Genomic DNA, 21,741 nt, shown 5'->3' with positions numbered 1-21,741 from the left:
AACAACCATCAGCCGCTCACTAAACACCATCAGCTGCTCACTAAACACCATCAGCCGCTCACTAAAAACTGCAGTTGCTCACTAAAATCCATCAGCCCCTAACTAAAAGCTATCAGCTGCTCAATAAGAACTATACACTACTCACTAAGAAGTTGCAGTTACCATGGTAGTATGCTATGTTATTGTTTGACCTGTTGGTGGCGCTAGGTGAAAGACCAGATGTTGACCATATCAGGATTCATTCACTGGGAAAATATAGACCAGTTTTTTCACATTTTTAGTCAAGCTAAGATAAAAATATGATCCCAAAAAGCTTTTCTTACACCCACCCACACCCACAAAAACACAAAGCTAATCTCAACATGCTCCCTGGTGATTCATGGCCCTCTGGGGGACCAGTAGTTGACTCTGCTCTAAAATGGAACCAGTTTAGTTTCCAAACTGGAATATAAACACAGCACGGCCCTGCGCCTGGAAAACACTGCAGCAGGGAAACTAAAACGCCTCCCAAAACACTGATGTTGATGTTGCTGAAACACAGACGGGCTGTCAGAGATTCAGAGTCAGAAATGACACAAGCTGAGTTTCCAGCAGGAGAGATGCTCAGAGATTAGATGAGTTTTCACATTTTGTTTCTGTTCAGTAGAGACCGACAGAGTGAAGCCAGAACACACACTGACTGCAGGACGCTGCCGGTCCTCCAGCTGGACCTCATTCATTGATGGTCTGAGACGCCACAGGGCTCCCTGGATCCATCTGATCCTGCATGATGTTGTTATTTCTGGAGTTTGAAACAAACCCAACTGTGCCTACATTTCCTGCTATTTACAGTCCCACTAATGCAGAGAGACTCGAAATGAAAAAGTAGGAGCTGTTTCAGACACCATGCTGACTGAGGAACTGACAGGTGAAGCATCAAATCTTTTCAAACTTTAGTAGCAGCTGCTTGGTGGAGGTATTGTATCCAGGTATTCTTCCCAGCAGCAGATAGTTTGCGTGAACAAAGTGAAATAAGGCAGTGGTGGAGGAAGTATTCAGATTATTTACTGAAGTAAAATTATTAATACCACACTGGGAAAATACTTCACTACACTACTGCATTAAAAAAATATTGCTCCCTGTCAGAAGGAGGAGAAGGAGAAGAAGAGGGAGAAGGAGAAGAAGGAGTAGTAGAAGAAGAAGAAGAAGAAAGAGGAGTAGGAGGAGTAGAAGAGGAAGGAGTAGAAGAAGAAGTAGTAGAATAAGGAGTAGAAGTAGTAGAAGAGGTAGAAGAAGAAGAGGTAGTAGAAGAAGAAGAAGGGGGAGTAGGAGAAGGAGAGGAAGAAGGAGTAGAACAAGAAGGAGGAGGAGGTGTAGCAGAGTAAGGAGTAGAGCAAGAAGTAGGAGTGGGAGTAGGAGTAGTAGAAGAATGAGTAGAAGGAGGAGGAGAAGAAGAGGGAGAAGGAGAGGAAGAAGGGGTAGAAGAAGGAGAAGAAGAGGAAGAAGGAGTAGAAGAAGGAGGTGCAGGAATACAAGAAGAATTAGGACAAGTAGGAGTAGAAGAAGGAGTAGAAGAATGAGAAGGAGTAGTAGAAGAAGAAGTAGGAGATGGAGTAGAGGAATAAGGAGTAGAAGTAGGAGAAGAAGAAGAAGAAGAAGAAGAAGAAGAAGGAGGAGGAGGAGGGAGGGGGAGGAGAAGAAGAAGGAGAAGAAGAGGAATAAGGAGTAGAAGTAGGAGAAGTAGTAGAAGAAGAAGAAGAAGAAGAAGAAGAAGAAGAAGAAGGAGGAGGAGGAGGGAGGGGGAGGAGAAGAAGAAGGAGAAGAAGAGGAATAAGGAGTAGAAGTAGGAGAAGTAGTAGAAGAAGAAGAAGGGAGGGGGAGGACAAAGAGAAGGAGAAGAAGACATACTTTATGAATCTCTGAGGGGACATTCAATTTTCTCAGTCTATTGCCAAACACACACACACACACACTAATGCACTAATGTGTTACATTTTACTGCTGTAGATGTTTAAGGTTGTTCTCATTTTAACCCCTTTATATCCTGTTGGGTGGCAGCGGTGGAGTGTAACTAAGTACATTTACTCAAGTCGTGCAATTTTAAAACAAGTACAATTTTGACATATTTGTACTTGTAAGTATTTCGATTTTATGCAATATAGCACAGTTTTACTTTTATTACTTGTAGACATTACATTTAACGAACATGGCAACAACAATAAACGTGCAGGGAGCCATTTATTTTAACACGTGCTCACCTTCACACAGGTAAACACCGTCTGTCCACACTTTATCACAGCTAAGTGTCCACGTCACAGTGTCAGAGTCCATCACAGGTAAGTTTCCACACGCTACAAACTCTTTATGCTGCCACACTGAACTTAAAAAATGTTTGCTTCCCCTGTCACACACCTGCTGCTCATCACCTGCACCTTAACCTACATTACCTGCGCGTCCTAAAACTGTACAGTGTTACAGGAGTGTAAAGTGTTCATATGTTGTATTGACTTAAAAGTGGGGCGCACTGGTAGTTCACATGGGAAAGGTGCATTCGCATCCTCCCATGACCCTCTACCACTGTGGTAGTGTTGCACAGTATAACGGTACTAAAATAGTACCGCGGTACTAGAGTATTCCAAACGGTACTATACTGCATTTGGAAAATACCGGTACTTTGAAACTGATTCAATTCATTAATTTAGTTAATTTAATTTACTTTACTCATTTATGCACACAAACGCCTTTCTTGTTCCTATTGAAGCACAGATTGCGCAAGTGGTGTGTATGACAACACCTGTATGAACATCTGCAGCTGGCGCACATGAAAAAAGACAAGAGAAAGTCTGCCTCGCAAAGGGAGACAACACGAGACAACACAAACTTGGTGGAACATTTGAATTACCAAACCATGACGTCCGTACCGAGGTACTTACCGAACCATGATTTTTTTGGTACCGTTACAAAAGGACTTTTCCTTAGGAAAAGTACCGAAAAGTATCGAAATTCGTATTGGTATTGGTACCGAAACAAAGATTTCGGTATCGTGACAACACTACACTGTGCCAAATTTCACATGGATTGACCAAGTCAGTGAGGAGAAAAACATGGAACAGACCCACACACAGAGTTTTCATCGTTATATAGTAAGATTCTGAATTTGATGCTGCAACACATTCTAAAAAAAGTTGGGACAAAGCCATCAAAAGACTGAGGAAGTTGCTACATGCTCGAAAAACACCTGTTTGGAGCATTTTACATGTAAACAGGTGAGCTGGTGACAGATTAAAGTATCATTACTGAGTGTGAAAGGCTCAGCGTTACTTGGTTAAAAACAGCGTGGACAACGGTTTCAAAGCAACATTTCTCAAGACACAGCTACAAAGAATTAAGGGGTTTCTACAATCCATGATATCATAAAAAGATTCAGAGAGGAACGTCTCTGCTTATTCCATCAACACAATCCCAAGCCACATTTTTCACGTGTTACAACAGCGTGGCTTCGTAGTAAAAGAATACAGGTACCAGACTGGTCTGCCTGCAGTCCAGACCTGTCTCCCATTGAAAATGTATGGTGCATTATGAAGCACAAAATGCGACAACGGAGACCCCGGACTGCTGAGCATATTTAGTCTTATATATCAAGTAAGAATCAGAAAGAATGAGTTCCCAAATGCTTATTGAAAAGGTGATGTCACACAGAGGTAAACACGGCCCTGTTCAGCTGTTTTGAAACATGTTGCAGGACTGAAATTCAGAATGAGTGTATATTTACGAAAAACAATAAAGTTCATGACTTGGAACACTAAATATTTTGTCTTTGTACTGTATTCAATTGAATATAGGTCGAAAAACAAATAATTGCATTTTGTTGTTGGTCGTGCTTGAACACTGGTCTGTAGCTTCGCAGGCGTCTCTTTCATATGATACGCAAATGTTACGTGTTCATGGTTTGCAGAAATTTACAATGCCAACATTCTGTGTGCTGACTGGGCTCTCACCACAGCCAGTCTCAGCCTGCCAGCTTTGGTTCACTAACGTGACACAATCCCAGACATGTCACAGAAAGACAATAGTTATATCAGGACTTTTTCCTTTAAGTAAGAGGATTTTCTCCAGTGTTCACTTCTTCAAAGGGCTGTTTGAAGGCTCAGACCTCATGTCAGGTTTAGGTTCACTTTAGGGTGAGGGGGGTCAGGAATGTATTGCGGCATTGAGGGTAGAAACACAAACACGAGTGTGCGTTTGCCTCAGGTCACTGCTGTCACTCTCCTCTAGAGACACAGTCCAGACACAACCACCTCAAACACACGCTTTCATCATCTCAACCTGTTTTCATTACGACAAAGCAAACTCTCCCCACATGCTGCAGGGTCCTGAGGTCAAAGGTCATGGTACAGTGAGGCCACGCTGCGACAGGAAGTTCCAGGTCACCTCCAGCTGCTGGGGTGAGGGCAGTCAGGTGGGGCCGCGGGGGCGTTCGGAGGCTGAAACCAAACGCGCCCAGCTCAGCTGGCAGTGTTTCTATCTAATGACTGTCAGCGTGATTTACGGAGCTGGAGCCAAGTCGACTTCCTGTCCGGACAAAACAACGTCTGTTGCACAACTGTGGCTCTGTTTTCTTCCTCTGACGTTTTGTTGTAAATGTCACAATTAAAAAGGTAAGATGACACTTTAATGAGACACGTGGGGAAACAAGGACAACAAACAGGGGAGGAGACGGCACGAGAGGACTGAAGAGACTGAAGAGACAGAAGAGACTGAAGACCTCCTGGTCTGCTCACTGAATGTTGAAACTTTATTTCTGTGGGTTAGTTGTAATTTTGTTTTGTGTTGTGACAAACATCTGGCCCAGTCACAAAAAAATCAAAAGAGCAAAATAAAATAATGACCACATTATAAAGTACTTCTATATTCGGACTTTTGAACTGAAAAGAACAGCAACATACCTACAGTTATCTCATATGTAAACAGCCAGCTCAGTCTTTATGCATACTCCATATTTACAAAATCATTATCTGTTTTCCTCTAAAAACAAGCAGCCTGGTCACCTCAATAAAATGTTTGCATTGCAAGTTTGTGCAGTCCATGGATTTTTTCACATGCATCATGTCAACATTCCTAAGTGACGTAGTTCAGATTACACATGTATGAGCTGAGTTTTCATCAGGATGAGGAGCGGATGGTGGATGGCGTCATGGCTGCCAGGCAGCTGACAGCAGCAGACCTCTGTTCGAATCCAACAAACAAGAAAAGCGTGTGTTTTTAACAAGATTTCGGGACATTCCCAGCCGTGTTTGTGGCAACAAAAGCTGGTATTTTTTATTCTTTGACAATACATGATGTTTTCCTAACCCTAACGCAGTGACCTTTGTGCCAAAGGCCATGTTTATATGTAAATAACTTTTTTTGTAAATGGATATGTCCTCTACATTTTGGCCCCTGCTCTATGCAGAAAGGAGTTTTAGGTCACTTTTTTTTTTTTTTTAAATGCCTTCTAAGGAGCAGATTTTTCAAAACTCTGGTTATTTCATATCCATGTAAAGCGGAGCATTTGGGAAATGATGACGGGGGGTTTGCAGGCACAATCTCCATAATTTGCACATGCCCACTTTTGTGTAATGAGCATAAGACGGAAACAACAAGCAGACTAAAGGCCTTTGCACACTGAGTCAAAAATTTTTGCACTTCTAAAAATAAATACGACTTTACGTTGTGCTAATCAAATTTTCACAACAGGTTTAATTTTCTGCGTTTTCCGTCCTTTAGAGCAGCTTGACCAAGAATCAGTGAAGAAAATGTGGTGGCGAGACACAGCCATGACGAGACAGAGGAACAGGGCGCACAGAATCATTTCATAACTCAGACAGCTACATTCAACAGGTCAGATAGTGATATTCAGATGGATGATGATGAAGAGAAGGAGGATATGGACCACACACAGAATGTGGTGACAGACTGGGAGTGCAAAATGAAAGACAGAAGGAGTGGTGACAGACAGATGGGTAACTCCAGTGGAGGGAGGCAAAGGAGGAAATGTGTCTTTTCAGTTTGTCATGTATTTTGGATTTTCACAATGAATAGAACAATAAAACACGTCTGAATCAGCGTGCAAGGTTCCTGTGCAAAACGATTCTTTTCTGGTCATGGATTTAAAAAACCCATCCAAAAAAAAATGGACTCAGTGTGTGAGTTTTGTATTGCTGCACTAATTTGGATGAACAAAGGCATCTGCTGCACCACGTGTTATTTGGTTCACCTTAATGTATGCCGAGGAAAATCTTTAGTCGGGAGCAGCCCTGGATTTCAGACAGACGTAAAAGCATCTTTGTCAGATTTTATCAGTTGCAACAATTAATCCTAACTTTGTGAATTGGCTTAAAAGTCCAGCTGACTCGTTTTAAAATAGGAACATGATCTTAAATGCACTTAATGGCTGTATACACAACCACTGAAAAGTTTATAATAAGCTGTTATAATGAGGTTTTTCCTCTTTCTTTCACTAACGGCTATTTAAACAGAGAGTTTAATCTGTTTTTATCAATCTGCTTGCGTGCTTTTCATTTTAGAAAGAGTGAAAGACACCACCCTTCGAACTCTTCAGACAAAAAAAATCTGCTGCTAATAACTGATTCAGCATATTTTATATACATTTATATTAAACGCACACATTTAAGAGCATGATCATCCTCCAGTTGTCTTAATGCAGGGTTTTAAGAACAGTCCAGCTCTCTACTGTCAAAGCTGCCTGGAAGGAAGGAAACAAATCTAAAACAACTGACAGAGTATGTGGAGCGACTGACGGAGCTTCAGAATGCTCCTTTAAGGATGATGTAATGTTGGCCAGTCAGGGGTCAAAGGTCAGAGTGAACGGAGCACTGTGGGAACCTGAGAGCGACGCCGATCCCCACACAAGCTCCACACAGGACGGAGGAAGTGTGTATGTGTGATGTAATGCACATGCTAGTCTGGTGACACAGGAGATGCAGGCTTATATGGTGTCATCTTGTAATCCACACACACACACACACACACACACACACACACACACACACACACACACACACACACACACACACACACAATGTATGGGAGACAGAAGAAAGAGAGGATTTCCTGCAGAGGAAGTGTGTGTCTGTCTGACCGGAGAAGGCTGACCAGTGACGCCAGGAAAAAGACAACCTACTAAAAACCAACGCTGGAAGAAGTTTTAAGATCCTTTAGTTAAGTAAAAGAACTAATTTCATACTGTAAAAAATACTCTGTTACAAGTTAAAGTTTTTACTTTAGTAAAAGTATGTAAGTTTTCAGGGCAGACATTTTGACTTGTCAAAGCAGATGGAGCACAGGTGGAGTTAAACAACATTAAAGATGGCTTCAGGTTTCAGTTTAAGAATCACATTTAAACAAAACTTACCAGGAATGTGGGGTCTCGGCTGCCCATGGTGGGGGTGGTGGGGGTGTTGCAGGTGGGGGTGGTGTGATGTGTAATGGGGGCTGTGACCACGGTCTGGCTCCGGGGTGGGGTGTGTGGTGTTGTGCTGGTTGTCCTGGTAGCCTGTGCCATAAAGTGCCTGGTGGTCTTTCTGTGCCTGGTGGTCTTTCTGTGCCTGGTGGTCACTCTGCGCATGGTGGTCATTCTGTGGTTGGTGGTCATTTTGCTCGCTGTGCGGGTCGCCACGCTGCTGCTGGAGCTGCTGATGTAGTCGCAGACCTGTAGCACACACAGGTAAAAAGAAAATGATGTGTTTAAAAGCGACAGAGCTGAAAGTAGTTGTCAAAGAATAAGAAAATAAACTGGGAAATAAATGAACAAATAAAATGTGGAAATATAAAGACAAATTAAATATAAATGAATAATTATAAGCATGTTGAATTCTTTGATCATTTATTTCTGTTTATGTCTGTATATATTTATTTTGCTATATTTATTTTTCCTGTATATTTTTAATCTTTATTTATTCATTTATTTTTATACTTTTGTTTTTCCTCATTATTTCTTCTTTTGCTTCTGCTATTCTGTCAAGGGCCAAGCTGTCAATGAACTGGCTTTGGGCCAGTACATCAAAAAACATAAATACGTATATTTTTTGAAAATAAATACAGAAACAAATAAATACAGAAATACATACAGAAAAAATGATTGAATAAATAAATAAAAATCTATTATTTTCTGCTTATTATCTGGTTTTTGTCTTTATATTTACACAGTATTTATTCTTTTATTTATTTCTCTTTATATTTACACATTTTTTAAATTAACTTAATTCTTTAATTTATTCCTTTTTAAAATCACACATTTTTATTTACTAATTTATTCTTTTATTTATTCCTCTTTATATTTTCACTTTTTTATTCACTTGTTTATCATTTTATTTATTTCTCTATATATCAACACATTTTCCTTTTTTTTTTTTTTTGTGGCACTCTAGGACTTTTTTGATATCCCCACCAACTACGCCAAACTTTCACTTCTCCAGTAAAACCTCAAAACCACAACTTGATGCTTCCCAGAAGATGAATCCTGCTGATTTGAGTAAATAATAAATATAATATTGACATATAAAACTGACAATGGCTCATTTATTATTCACTTAAAGCTTTGTTAAACTGAACTGAAAGAGAAAGAGATCAACAGGAAGTCAGACAGACAGGTAGAGCGTGAGACAGAGGGGGCTGATGGGAAACAGCCTGATGTATTTGGGGAATTCTGAGTTCATTGTTGAACTTTCAGTCAGAGCGACAGCAGGAACAAGGAGCGCCATATCAGTGACCTGCAGTCAGCGCAGAGGGCAGAAACACACCAGTGTTGCAACTGCAATGCTAAAGATGAAACAGAAAGAGGAGGAAGTCTTGCAGCGTCATCAAGTCTGTTTCCTTCATTGTTTTTAACTCTTCAACCAAGACCAAAAACCATTTTCCCCAAAGAAATGAGTGAAGACACTGAAGCTAGTGCAGCAGTTAACTGGTAATGAAAAGACAAATTGGCATGGCTTTACTTTACGTGGCTAAAAGTGACAATTTAAAAGGCCCATTAGACTGTACGGTCAGATTCAGAGCACCTTGGGCTTCCTTATTTATCTAAATAAGACTACTTAGTCAGTGCAGTGAAGGTGCAGTGTCATGTGGCAAAAAGTTTAACCTGGCTCAACTTTTCCTGCAGTGCTGTGTCATTCAACAGGACACTGCACTGGCCCAAAAAATACATCTAAGAGCCAACCCTGTTTCACTCCTGTTGTCAAATACAGACTCTCAGTCAGTGGCCCGCAGCATCAGAAGAACCCTTTGTTGACACTCCGAGTAACTGCTGTAGTACAAAGGGCGAGAAAGTCTGCATAGGGTCGGCCTGAGTAGAGGTGGATTGGTCAAACAAACTCCAGACTTTTACCCAGGAGACTGCCGTTCATGTCCTGGGTGAAAGCAATTTTGATGACAATGTAGTGTATTAGTATGTGTAGGATGCTACAGTAGTAAGTCAAACAGTGATGGTTTTGCCTAAACCTAACCACGTGATGTTGTTGCCTAAACCTTAAGAAAAGACATAATGCATGAAACTAATGTATATTGACACGCCATATCTGAACCAACGCTGGAGGGGTGGCTAGGACGTCATACAATGTTTTATTATTATTAATGTTTTCCTTACTGTCGTTTTATTTTCATGCACTTTGTAAAGCACTTTGTAACTTTGTTTAGATATGTATACAAACAAAGTTAATATCACTGGGGCAGTGAGTTACTGGTCCAAATGAAGGAGCTCAAGTATTTCGGGGTCTTGTCCATGAGTGAGGGTAGAATAGAGCGTGACATGGATTAGTGGTTTGGCGCAGCTTCTGCAGTGATGCAGGCGCTGTGCTGGACCATCATGGTGAAGAGGGAGCTGAGCCAGAAGGCAAAGCTTTCAATTTACTGGTCCATCTACATCCCAACCCTCACCTATGGTCATGAGCTCTGGGTTGTGCCCAAAAGAATGAGATCGCGGATACAAGCGGCCAAAATTAGTTTCCTCTGTGGGGTGGCTAGGGTGGATAGGGTAAGGAGCTCGGACATCAGGAGGGAGCTCGGAGTAGAGCCGCTGCTCCTTTGTGACAAAAGTGGTCAGTTGAGGTGGTTTGCGCATCTGATCAGGATCCTCCTGGGCACGTCCCACTGGTAGGAGGCCCCGGGGCAGACCCAGAATAAACTGGAGGGATTACATATCTCATCTGGCCTGGGAACGCCTTGAGATCGCCCAATAGGAGCTGGAAAGCGTTGCTTGGAAAAGGGACGTCTGGAATACTTGGCTCAGTGTGCTGCCCCTGCAACTCAGCTTGGGATAAGCGGTTGAAAATGGATGGATGGATTATAATCTAATATTATGTTTTGATGTGTAGGGCCACTGACCAAGCATCTGTATTTGACAGGGTGGGAGTGAGAATGTGTAGCAAGAAAGAGCCCCTCCCTGGTGGATTACTATGTAACATGAACATTGTATTTCTGCTGTACAATGTTCTTTGAGATTCAAACTCAAAAACTGAGAGGGTATCCCTGCATGCACTTTGTTTTAGGCAGTGAAAATAATAATACCAACATGCAAACTGCACACAGAAATCTCCACATTTTCCCACCTTTATAGTTCCAGGTTTCTAAATTTAATGGCATACAGGCAGCTTTCTTCAGAAACTCTAACAATAAGTTTCATTAACTCTCTCTCAGTGGACACAACAACAGAAACACCTGCTGCAGATCTGATCTCAGGTTGTAAAGTTTACTGTGATGACTCACCGTCATGGCGTTTGTATTTTAAGGTGTTCCTGTTATTGTGTCCAGTCCGTTTCTGCTCCACCACAGTTCTGCTGATGATTTAATTATGTCGACCTAAGCTCGCAGGAAGTCGGTTCAATCGGAGGCGTGGTGGGAGCGGACTGTACCATGTTGAGGTGTGTGTGTGTGTGTGTGTGATCGCCTCTTTGTTTGTCTTTCTTTGTTAAATCAAGCCTCTAAAGGCCAAAGGTCTATTTTAGTCTGAATTCTTTCCAAAAACATCGACTGTTTTGATTCTCAGAGTTCTCAGTGCCACTCATCATAAAAATATTTCACGTTATGTACAGTACTGATGTTATTTTGTACATGGAGAACAAAATGCTGCACAATAGTTCAACCACAGTGACAACTGAAAGGTTAGAAAGAGAATAAGATTCCTCTGAGCAACATGAAGAGAAGAACTCAGCAGTCAAGCTTAGCATCAAACTGTGTGCAGGGTTTAACAGGAGCAGGTTCCTGTCTATGGTCAAGTCACAATAATGTCTATCACAAGCGAGAATTAACAGGCAACGTGTTGCTTTAGCAAAGCTCTGCAAACTTCACAATAGAAACGGAAGGTTAGTCGAAGGTTAGCACTATAGGAATATCAGCTGAACATGCTGGATGGACAAATCACAGTTTAAACCTCTTCCATCTAACCACTAAGTCGACTGCAGACGGCCTGAAGAAAAAGAGACTTAAGCCTCATTATCACAAAGCAGTCCAGGTCAGTTTAGTTCAGTTCAATTCGTTTCATTATTAGAACAATTATTGTTGCTTTGCCACTGTCAAAAGTTGTGGATGGTACCAATAGACCAGCTCCATTTCATCTTATTTTTCATCACGAGTCTGTTGGGGTACCTTGCACAGTGATCCGATATTAAAAGCTGGAGCATGGAACGCGGCAGTCCGTTGATTGGTCAACAAAATAATCAACACTCTTCCTCGGAAAGGACTGAATGCAAAACCCTGCTATTTCTAAATATCCCACTGATTGTGACAAACACTATACACATTTCAGCCTGTTCTTTTTTGTTCTGAAAATGTTGGTGCACAACCTCGTTCTGTGGACGATCAACAAGGTGCAGACGTTCCTCTGCATTGTCAATGAAGAGGAAATACAGAGAGGGCTGAACGGAGCAGCGAGCTAGGAAGACTCAAGACTAGCCTCTGGCAGAGGTTCTGCAAAATTTCAAGGAAAATGCACCAGTTTTACTTGTTCAAATGTTAAAACATTTTTTAAATTCTGTAAATAGTCTTCACATTTTTATAACTGAAGAATGTAAGGATTTCTTTAGGCCTACAACCAGGGCGTAAAAATAACACCTGCCAAGCACCAATGGCGGGTAAAAAATGAGTTTGGCGTGTAAAACAAAAACACACACCCGCCAGTGGCCGATGCAAAACTGTCAGGGGTAATACCTTTGTGAGAAAGCTGCCAAGCAGCAGACCACTGCTCGAGAACCAACAAATAGCAAAACTGCGTGTTTTTGGTGAGACATGGTGGCCGTAGTGACAAATCAAGCCAAAACATGATCTTTTCCTATCTATAACCAAGTGTTTTTGTGCCTTAATTTAATATATCTGCTACATAATGATGGATAAATGTTACAGTGTTATCTGTGATCTGCAGAAACAAACAAAGCAAGCTGTTAGTGGATGTTTCAGGGGCTTGTTGCCTGCACAGGTAAACATGGAGCTGAGCTCATTCAAATGAAATGTAAAGACTCTTCTTTGACTTGAGAGACATAATAAACTCTCAGCGGAAGGTCATCAACGCCTCTCAGACTACGACACTAACTAGTAAAGGGTCAACATATAAAAACACTGATCGTCCACCTTTAAAACTCTGAAATATGTGACCTGCAGTTCAAACAAACAAACCTGTCTGCTCTCTCTTCCTTTACTTCATCAGGTGACTGACTGCTGTGACCTCTGACCTCTCTGTACAGTGCGTAACAGTATTAGTAATCCACTTCCTTCAATGTGGGAGTCACTGTGCATTTATAGGCCAAGAATGTGGAGCCGGGGTGGGTGGGGGTTGACCTTGGTGATGGGTCCTGTGTGAGCAGCTCACCCACACCCTCTTCCCTGGGGAAGGGAGGTTAGACCTTCTCCTGACCTGCGCCGAAGGTTTATCGAAGCTGAGCATCGCTCTGCACTTCAGCGCTTCCTCACTTTGTTGAAGAGGCAGGAATGAGTCAGACTGCTCTGACACTGTCAACGAAGAGAGTGTGTGTGTGTGTGTGTGTGTGTGTGTGTGTGTGTTCCCAGGCACAGAAGCCAACCACTTTCTCTCAGCTGGATGTTGAGATTAAAGTCCGTGTGTGGAGGTGAGCACTGCCATCATACCTGGAGCTTGGAGCTCTGTCCTCACTGGTTCAGATCCTCTAATCAGAGCCGCACTCCCAGAATCCTGCTGTGCATCAGAGACTGTCAGAGACAAACACAACGAGCTTTCAACACACTGCAAACATACATGCTGATATTTTTTTATCATGTATTTCTATTTATTCTAAAGTTTCACATGTTGTGTCTCATTTAACAGTTCAACCAGTGAACAGTGTTTATAACTCATCAGCCTCATTTTAGAGGCTCGTCCTCTCTGACTGACGGATAAAGACTGAAAAGGAAATTTTTTTTTTTTTATTTTCGGTGATAAACTTTGAGTTTTAGCACAAACAAAAGGAGAGACTGAGAATAGTAGAGAGGACGTCCTCCCTCAGATATCTGGTAAATACTGCAGTTTCCCACACAAACACACACAGACACACACACACACACAGTCTGGACTAAATTAAGTTCCTGAGTGATATCAAAGTTTAGCTACTTTTGTAAAAACAGACTCCTGTGGAGAAAAATAGAGCACAGTGAATGAGGGGTCGAGTTTCTGTTTAGAAACACACTGAAACCCGACGTCTGATTCTTTTCCCACACGTTTATTTCTTACCGTGCACAAGTCAGACTGACATGTCAGTGGTACCTCTGACGAGCCGCAAACATTAGCCTTCAAACATGTAAACTGGACAACAACCTGAAAAGCTTTTATACTTTAATCTTGTTCTACATTGCTTTTATATTATTTATGTACATTAAACAATCCACATCCAGTGTGCAGGATTTAGGAGCGTCTATTTGCAGAAATGGAACATAATATTCATAACTATATCAAGCATAGTTGTTCATGAGTGAGGGTAGAATGGAGCGTGAGATGGATTGGCAGTTTGGTGCTGCTTGTGCAGTGAAGAGGGAGCTGAGCCAGAAGGCAAAGCTTTCGATTTACTGGTCCATCTACGTCCCAACCCTCACCTATGGTCATGAGCTCTGGGTAGTGACCCTAAGAATGAGGTCGTGGATACAAGTGGCTGAAATGAGTTTCCTCAGAAAGGAGGCTGGGCTCAGCCTTAGAGATAGGGTAAGGAGCTTGGACATCTGGAGGGAGCTCGGAGGAGAGCCGCTGCGAAAGGGGTCACTTGGGGTAGCTGGGGCGTCTGATGTTTCAGGCACGTCCCACTGGTAGGAGGCCCTGGTGCAGACCCAGAACGCGCTGGAGGGACTACATATCTCGTATGGCCTGGGAATGCCTCGGGGTCCCCCAGGAGGAGCTGGAAAGCGTTGCTGGGGAGAGGGACATCTGGGGTGCTTTGCTTGGCCTGCTGTCCTGCGATATTTCCCCGGATAAGCGGATAAAAATGGATGGATGTTTTCATTAGTTTATATTCAGCTCAAACTAAGAATCATTTTGTTTTCGATACGTCTGTATCTCCATAAAAAGCAGGTCCTCTTCCACTGAGTCTGCCGTGTTGTTTTACAGTAGCCCAGAACAGAAAAAACAGACACTGGCTCTAGACAGGTCCATTTGAGTTTTCACATAGCCACCATAGTTCCCTTCCACACTTGCACACGGGAGAAGTTTCAGTTCTGCAACTTCACTGCTGTTCAAAGGTGGATGTTTAATTAAAAAAGACACTCATAAAAACTGCCTCTCCTTATCCGTTGTTGCTGTTTTTTGACCTTCGCTTACACCTAACTAGTGTTTCTACACTCATTTATGACCCTAAAACACACCAGTTACCGCAAATCTCTTTCATTCAATATTTACAGACACTGTTACTCTGGTTCAGTGATGTGTGACATGTGAAGGTAGATTTTAGAAAGCCATAACACAAAGAAAGAAACACCCTTGGTTGCTTGCATCCATAACTGTTGTTACCAGGGCAAAAAGAGACAGTTACAACAAAGTGATGCTCCTGCTGACCCACCTGTGTCCTCACAGTTCTCTCCATCGTGTCCCGGACAGCAGTGCCACAGCAGAGCAGTGACGATCTGCTGCTTCTGCTTGTAGAGCGGCCGGGTGGACTGCTTGTACCTATACACGCACACACACAGAGGTAAAATAATTCCACATGAGGTCAAAACTCACATTTGAAAATGAAAAACATCTGAAATTAAATTTAAAAAGATCCAAAACATTGATGAGACAGAAAACAGCTGGAACAAGTGGACGGAGATCTGATCTCAGATCTGTCGTCAGGTCAGAATTAAAATGTCACTTCTCCAGAAACTTTCCAGGAACTGAAGTCAAACAGTGTGGATTAATGATCTGATGGGGTTTCAACAGAGTTTCATGAGTGCAAATAGTTTGTATGAACTCCTCATCACGTCCATCTGATCCTTCAGCTGAGGTGAACACAAGAACATTTGGGAAATCTAATTTAACTAATGAGGTATTTAAGTGAGATGTTGTGACTCTGGATCAGGTTGCAAAAAACGCTCCAGTCTCTTAGTTTGGTAGTTTTATTAACTGTTCCTGTCACTTATGATCATTTTTAACTTTGACATGTTGTTGGACGTCAGCTGTACATTACATGCTTCTCTCTTGCTTTATTCACCAAACCTTTTATTTTTAATAGAGGAATGTGTTCGGATTAAGGTGCAGATTGACAGCAAAATTAGTTTGGGTTATCAATAAATGAAATCTGAGTGAAAAATTAGTTATAAAGAATCTAGAAACTGTTGGTTTGTCCTGGAAAAAGACCTGAAGACATTCCTCTTTAAAATATACTAGAACACTAAAAGTCCTTATTTCTAAATTTGGATTTTAGGGAACAGTGTGCAAGATTTGAGGGATTTAACCACTTCTAGTGGTGAGGATTGTCTGTCAGTGTCTGATCTACTCGGAATTAATATTTGGCATTTAAAAGGATTTTAATTCTTTTTAATTTAAGTTTCTCAGCTCAGTTTTATCTTCAGATTCATGGTGGAAAAACCCCTCTGACTGCTCATTCTTTGATTTCTTTTGGATGTCAAACTGCATCTCATTTAATCACTGAGGTCCATTAAAAACATGAACAGTAAGTCTGTAGCTCTGACTGACCTGCTGGAAGTTTCTGGACTTTATCCACCATGTTTCAGCAGAGTCCACTCCTCAGGCGTGTTACAGAATACATTCAGAGCCAGTTTATACTTCACAAAATGGCTGAGTGTTCAGCCATTATCCAATCAGAACTGGACACATATATGACCCAACCTCTAAAGGATGCCACACCTTTAGTGGTGAGTTTCAAAATAAAAGGACTCAACAGAAAGCTTTATGTAACGATGGAATTTAACTTATCTGCTCATGTTCTGAGCTCATATGCAGTTTTGAAGTACTTCTATTTCAGTATTTTCATTTGATTCTACTCCTTTACATTTGTCTGACAGCTTTAGTCACTTCACAAATACATTTTGTTTTACACCCAAAACAATCGAATACTTTATAAAATATGTTATGAATTAATATAAAGATATAAAATAATCAGTAGATCAATCCATAGTGAAAATGATTGATTTATTGTACCAGAGTGCTGTTACAGTGTGGTATTAGCACTTTGACTGAGTACTTATTATGGTTGTGTACTCACATGATCACTTGACAGTCTGGCGTCCCGCTCGGACACCGACTTTGAGACTTGATGGTGTACTGCTCTGTTCCACATGCCACCGCCTTGGTAACCACACGCCTCTGCACGAACGAGCACCAGTTCCTGCACAAACACACACACAGAGTGAGTGTTAAAGAAAGATGGATGAGATCACTTAGAGTGAGAATTTGGTTGTTTGCAGTCTGTTATTGCCTGCTTCCTGTTTGGGGTAAGAGGTCAAACATGACGCCATCCACTGACTGACCACCAACAGTTCAGTTAAAGGATTTCAGAGAATAGTTCTGCATTTTTGGGGAAAAGAGTTAGATGAGAAGATGGATACCACTCTGGTTGTTTCTACACTTAATGTACAGATTAAACAAACCAGATTTAACATGTGAAACAGTGAGGACTGAGCCAGGCTAGCTGTTTCCCGCTACCTCCAGTCTTTGTGCTAAGCTAAGCTAAGCTAAGCGAATCTAAGATGGTGCCCTTTGCCCTTTGATTGAAGGTCACAGTTGCTTTGTCCCATGATGGAGGCAGATGGGACAAAGCTGCTCAGCCCCATGACTGAAACATTTACCTTTAAGTATTGCAAGCCTGAAATATCACCTCAATGCAAAGTATTTAGCAGTGAGCACGGAGGTCCGAGCTAGCACAGCCTCTGATGCTAGCGCTAGCAGTCAGTGTCATTAAGCCACACTCAACCAGACGCAAACCGAGTAAGTCCGACTCACTAACTCCCCTGCAAAATGGATTGCAATGGACTGAAGACCAGTTTCGGTGTGTGTGGGACTGAGTCAAAATAAACTACAGTGTGTGTGTTCATGGTGATGAAGGAACGTGTCACCCAGTGCAACAGTGTGGTTCACTGATGTGTTTTTAACAACAATGGAGCGCTATGGCACAGAGGAAGAAGATATTTCAGGGCCAGAGAAACACAGTTGTACCTGTTAGTAGATACATTCACTGCTGGTTTGAATCTGAACACGAAGATTAAATGACAAGATTTCATACCTTAATTTAAATATACTAAATTAACACTAACACACACATAGTGAGGCTTCACTCAGAGCCACTGAGCATCTGTGGTGAATAAAGCCAACTATAAACACGAGTGTGCGATGAGGTCACAGGGTCAGAGACGTCAGATAAGGTGTGTTTGGAGTTTTGACGGGGTCACCCTGCTGAACCTCTTACTCACCACAGAACACGCGTGCGTGCAGAAACACACACCATGAAGTCACATTGGAGAGCCCAGAGGGGTTTTAACTTTATGGGTTGAGAACATTCAACATACTTACATCAGATAAATTTGCCGCTTAAAAACTCATTGGATTAACTGAAAACAGTTGATCACGAATCAAGAGGGGAGGTCAGGAGAGGGGAGGTCTGGGGCCCCTGGACCAGATTCCCTGTATTAAGTATCTGTTAGCGCTTCTTGTTGGAAAGTCAATCAAAGGACTACAAAGACACAAAATGATTGCAAAGAGAATCAAACTACTACAAGGAGAATATGAACAACTACAAAACGATGCAAAACAACCACAAAGACACAAAAAAAATCACAGAGATGCAAAGCGACTACAGATGAAAAAAAAAACACACTCAAAATGACTATGAATAGATGCAAAACGACCACAAAGAGATGCAAAGCAACTATAAAGAGACATAAAATGACCACAGAGACACTACACCACTACAAAGAGATGCAAAAATACCTCAAAGAGATTTACAGTGACCACAAAGACGTACAAAATGATGACAAAGACACAGAACGATGACGAGACAACCCCAAAGAGACGCAAAAAGACCAAAGTACTGCATAACAATCACAGAGATGCAAAATGAACACATAGTGATGAAAAAAAAAAACACACAGAGACACAAGTCAACTACAGAGACTCAAAATGACTACAAAGAGACACAAAACAACCACAACGAGATACAAAATAACCACAGAGAGATGCAAAGCAACTACAGGGCCCCAAAATGACTACCAAGAGACATTAAACAACCACAAAGAGAAGCAAAGGGACTACAAAGGCTCAGAATGACTACAGAAACACAGAACAACCACAAAGAGACACAAAAAGACAACAAAGAAATGCAAAGCAACCACAAAGAGATGCAAAATGATGCAAAACAACCACAAGAAGATGCAAAGGATGCAAAGCGTCCACAGAGACTCAAAACAACTACAAAGAGACACAAAACAACCACAAAGCGATGCAAAGCAACCACAGAGCCTCAAAATGACTACAAAGAGACACAAGACCACAACAAACAGATGCAAAATCAACTACAAAAGAGATGCAAAAAGAACACAAGAAGATGCAAAGCAACTACCAAGAGATGCACAACTACTACAAAGAGTTGCAAAAAGACTACAAAGAGAAGCAACAAAGACTCAGAATGACTACAGAAACACAAAACAACCACAAAGAGATGCAAAATAGCCGCAAAGAGATACAAAACTACCACAAAGAGACACAGAATAACCACAAAAGAGATGCAAAGTGTCCACAGAGCCTCAAAAATGACTACAAAGAGACACAAAGAAATCACAAAGAGAAGCAAAGGGACTACAAAGAGCCACAGAACAACCACAAACAGATGCAAAGGGACTAAAAAGATGTGCAAAATGACGACAAAGAGATGCAAATCCCCACACAGAGCATATTCGGACTCACAAATATCAGCTATTTATTGATATTATTTCAGATTAGAATATTTAAAACTGTTTATTGTTTATTTCATTTTTACCAGGACTTCAAATGTGAGTCTTAACATACTGTAGTTTTAATCATTTTACAAATAACAAAACTATGCCCCAGTCTGAACAGCACAGTTAAGATCTAAACTTGTATGAAAGGAAAGAAATCAATCCAAGAACTGAATGATTATTTGGAAGTTGATCGGCAGAGATAAAGCATGTTTGTGATTGTATGTGTTATTTCTGAACTGTTATTACTGCTTTCTGTTTGTTTTCGTTGGCCATTGTCTCGTTCGCTCGAGTCTTTCACCTTGTGCCCCCTCCGTCAAATCCGCTGTGGAGTCGCCCCTGCACGATGTTGGTGTGTGTTTACTGTAATGTTGTAATGTTGATGTTGGACTGTTTGTCTCATCACTTCCTGTCTGCTTGAGTCTGGCTGACAGTGTCACCAACAGCTCAGAGAGTTCAGCTCCACTTTCATGTTTCACAATCATTCCCCGTGTTTCTGGAAGTGACTCCAAACACAAACACGCTCGGTAAACAAACACAGACTTACATTAATCTCACTTTTCATTAATAGATTAACATCCCTCTCTTTTCTGTTCCTGTAAAAATGTTCAAATATTCTCCATCTTGAGCCAGAGTGTGTGCACGTAAATTTCGGTAATCAGATGTGATTTGGGGCGGCGAGATAATCCTCCCCCTCATATGAAACCATTTAAAGTTCCAACAGAGCGTGGTTATGGTCTAATTTGTACATTTCTGACTGATCTTCCTCCTGATCCAACTGTGTGGGTCGACCACGAACCTTTTTATTGTCAGAGTTGCGTACCGGGGGTGGAGATGAATACCAAGTCTAATCGCTCTCCACATGTTATCAATGAGGACACTGCGAAGCTTGAGACAGAAGGAAGAGAGCGTAGAAGAGCTTAACTTTATTTGCTCTGTGTCTCTTATTTAGGTTACTTGATAAATAACGAAAAATCAATATACAAAATATCTCTAGTGTCTCCGTACAACATTCAGCTGTTAGAGTGTTTAGAGAGGATGATAACGGACTGGTTTTTGTTACTGTAATTAAAAACATTAAATTGCATTTGTGGATGTGATAGGAAGTGATGAGGACACATGTCCATAAACTTTATTAAATCAGGTAGTCTTGATGAGATTGAGATCTTTTTTTTCCTTTACAAGAGAAGCATTTATAATACGACAACCAGCAGACAAAATCAACACGAAAACCAACAGAAATGAAACCAGACACTACAATAAACAAACTACTAATAAACATGGAAATGTAACGTATTCGTCTGCAGGAATGCACAATGCCAACTCATGTCGTTAAGCTAACTTTGTCATTGGGAGGTGGAGGTGATGGTGGATGGAGTGACGCTTTGCAGATCACTGTTCAAGACCAACAAACAACAGAACTGGTTGTTTTTGAAGAGTCATCACTCTTTTTCCAGAGGCTTTTTAAGCACCAAATGTGCATGTTTTTTAGTAACCTGTGGCTCTTTTTCAAGCAGCTTTTCAGCCCCCAAATGTGGGTGTTTTTTAGGGACCTGTTGCTGTGTTTCATGTGGCTTATAGGCCCCGAAATGTGGGGGATTTTAGTGACCATGTGGCTCTTTATCTAGCACCTTTTTAGCCCCCAAAGGTGGGTGTTTGTTAGTGACATGTGACTCTTTTTCTTGTGGCTATATGGCATTTGAATGTGGGTGTTTTTTAGTGACTTGTGGCTCTTTATCCAGCATCTTTTTAGCCTCCAAGTGAGAGTGATTTTCAAGTACCCATTGCTGTTTCATGCAGCTTATGTAGCCCCCAAATGTGGGTGTTTTTAGTGACTTTGGCTCTTTATCCAGTATCTTTTTAGAGTGTTTTTTAGTGACCTGTGACTTTTTTCCTAGAAACATTTTGACATTCAGATGTTGGTGTTTTTAGCGACCCCCATCTCTTTTTCAAGTGGCTTTTCAGCCCCAAAACATAGGTGTTTTTTAGTGACCTGTGACTCTTTTTCAAGTTGCTTTATGGCATTTGAATGTAGGTGTTTTTTAGTGACTTGTGGCTCTTTATCCAGCATCTTTTTACCCCCCAAATGAGAGTGATTTTCAAGTACCCATTGCCGTTTCATGCAGCTTATAAGCCCCCAAACATGAGTGTTTTTTTAGCAACCTGTGACTTTTTTTCCAAGAAACATTTTGGCATTCAAATGTCGATGTTTTTTAGTGACCCCTGTCTCTTTTTCAAGTGGCTTTTCAGCCCCAAAACATAGGTGTTTTTTAGGGACGCATTGCTGTGTTTAATGCAGCTTATTCGTCCCCAAATGTGGAGGATTTTAGTGACTATGGCTATTTATCCAGC

At 41.4% G+C, this 21,741-nt stretch overlaps 1 protein-coding gene across 1 annotated transcript in view; it reads right to left on the bottom strand.

The window, feature by feature from the left end:
• The window catches only part of mmrn2a (multimerin 2a), a 43,198-nt gene that overhangs the window by 8,443 nt on the left and 13,014 nt on the right, over positions 1 to 21,741 (bottom strand). The window contains exons 2-5 of the mRNA XM_049600708.1: positions 16,665 to 16,787; positions 15,021 to 15,127; positions 13,111 to 13,191; positions 7,394 to 7,690 (exon numbers count right to left, since the gene is read on the bottom strand). Coding sequence (XP_049456665.1) covers positions 7,394 to 7,690; positions 13,111 to 13,191; positions 15,021 to 15,127; positions 16,665 to 16,787 — 608 coding nt within the window. The remainder of the gene's footprint in view (positions 1 to 7,393; positions 7,691 to 13,110; positions 13,192 to 15,020; positions 15,128 to 16,664; positions 16,788 to 21,741) is intronic.

Source organism: Epinephelus fuscoguttatus, linkage group LG16 (assembly GCF_011397635.1).
Source record: "Epinephelus fuscoguttatus linkage group LG16, E.fuscoguttatus.final_Chr_v1".
NCBI lineage: Eukaryota > Metazoa > Chordata > Actinopteri > Perciformes > Serranidae > Epinephelus > Epinephelus fuscoguttatus.
The sequence above is the reverse complement of the archived record's forward strand: the minus strand, read 5'-3'. Positions and strand labels throughout refer to the sequence as shown.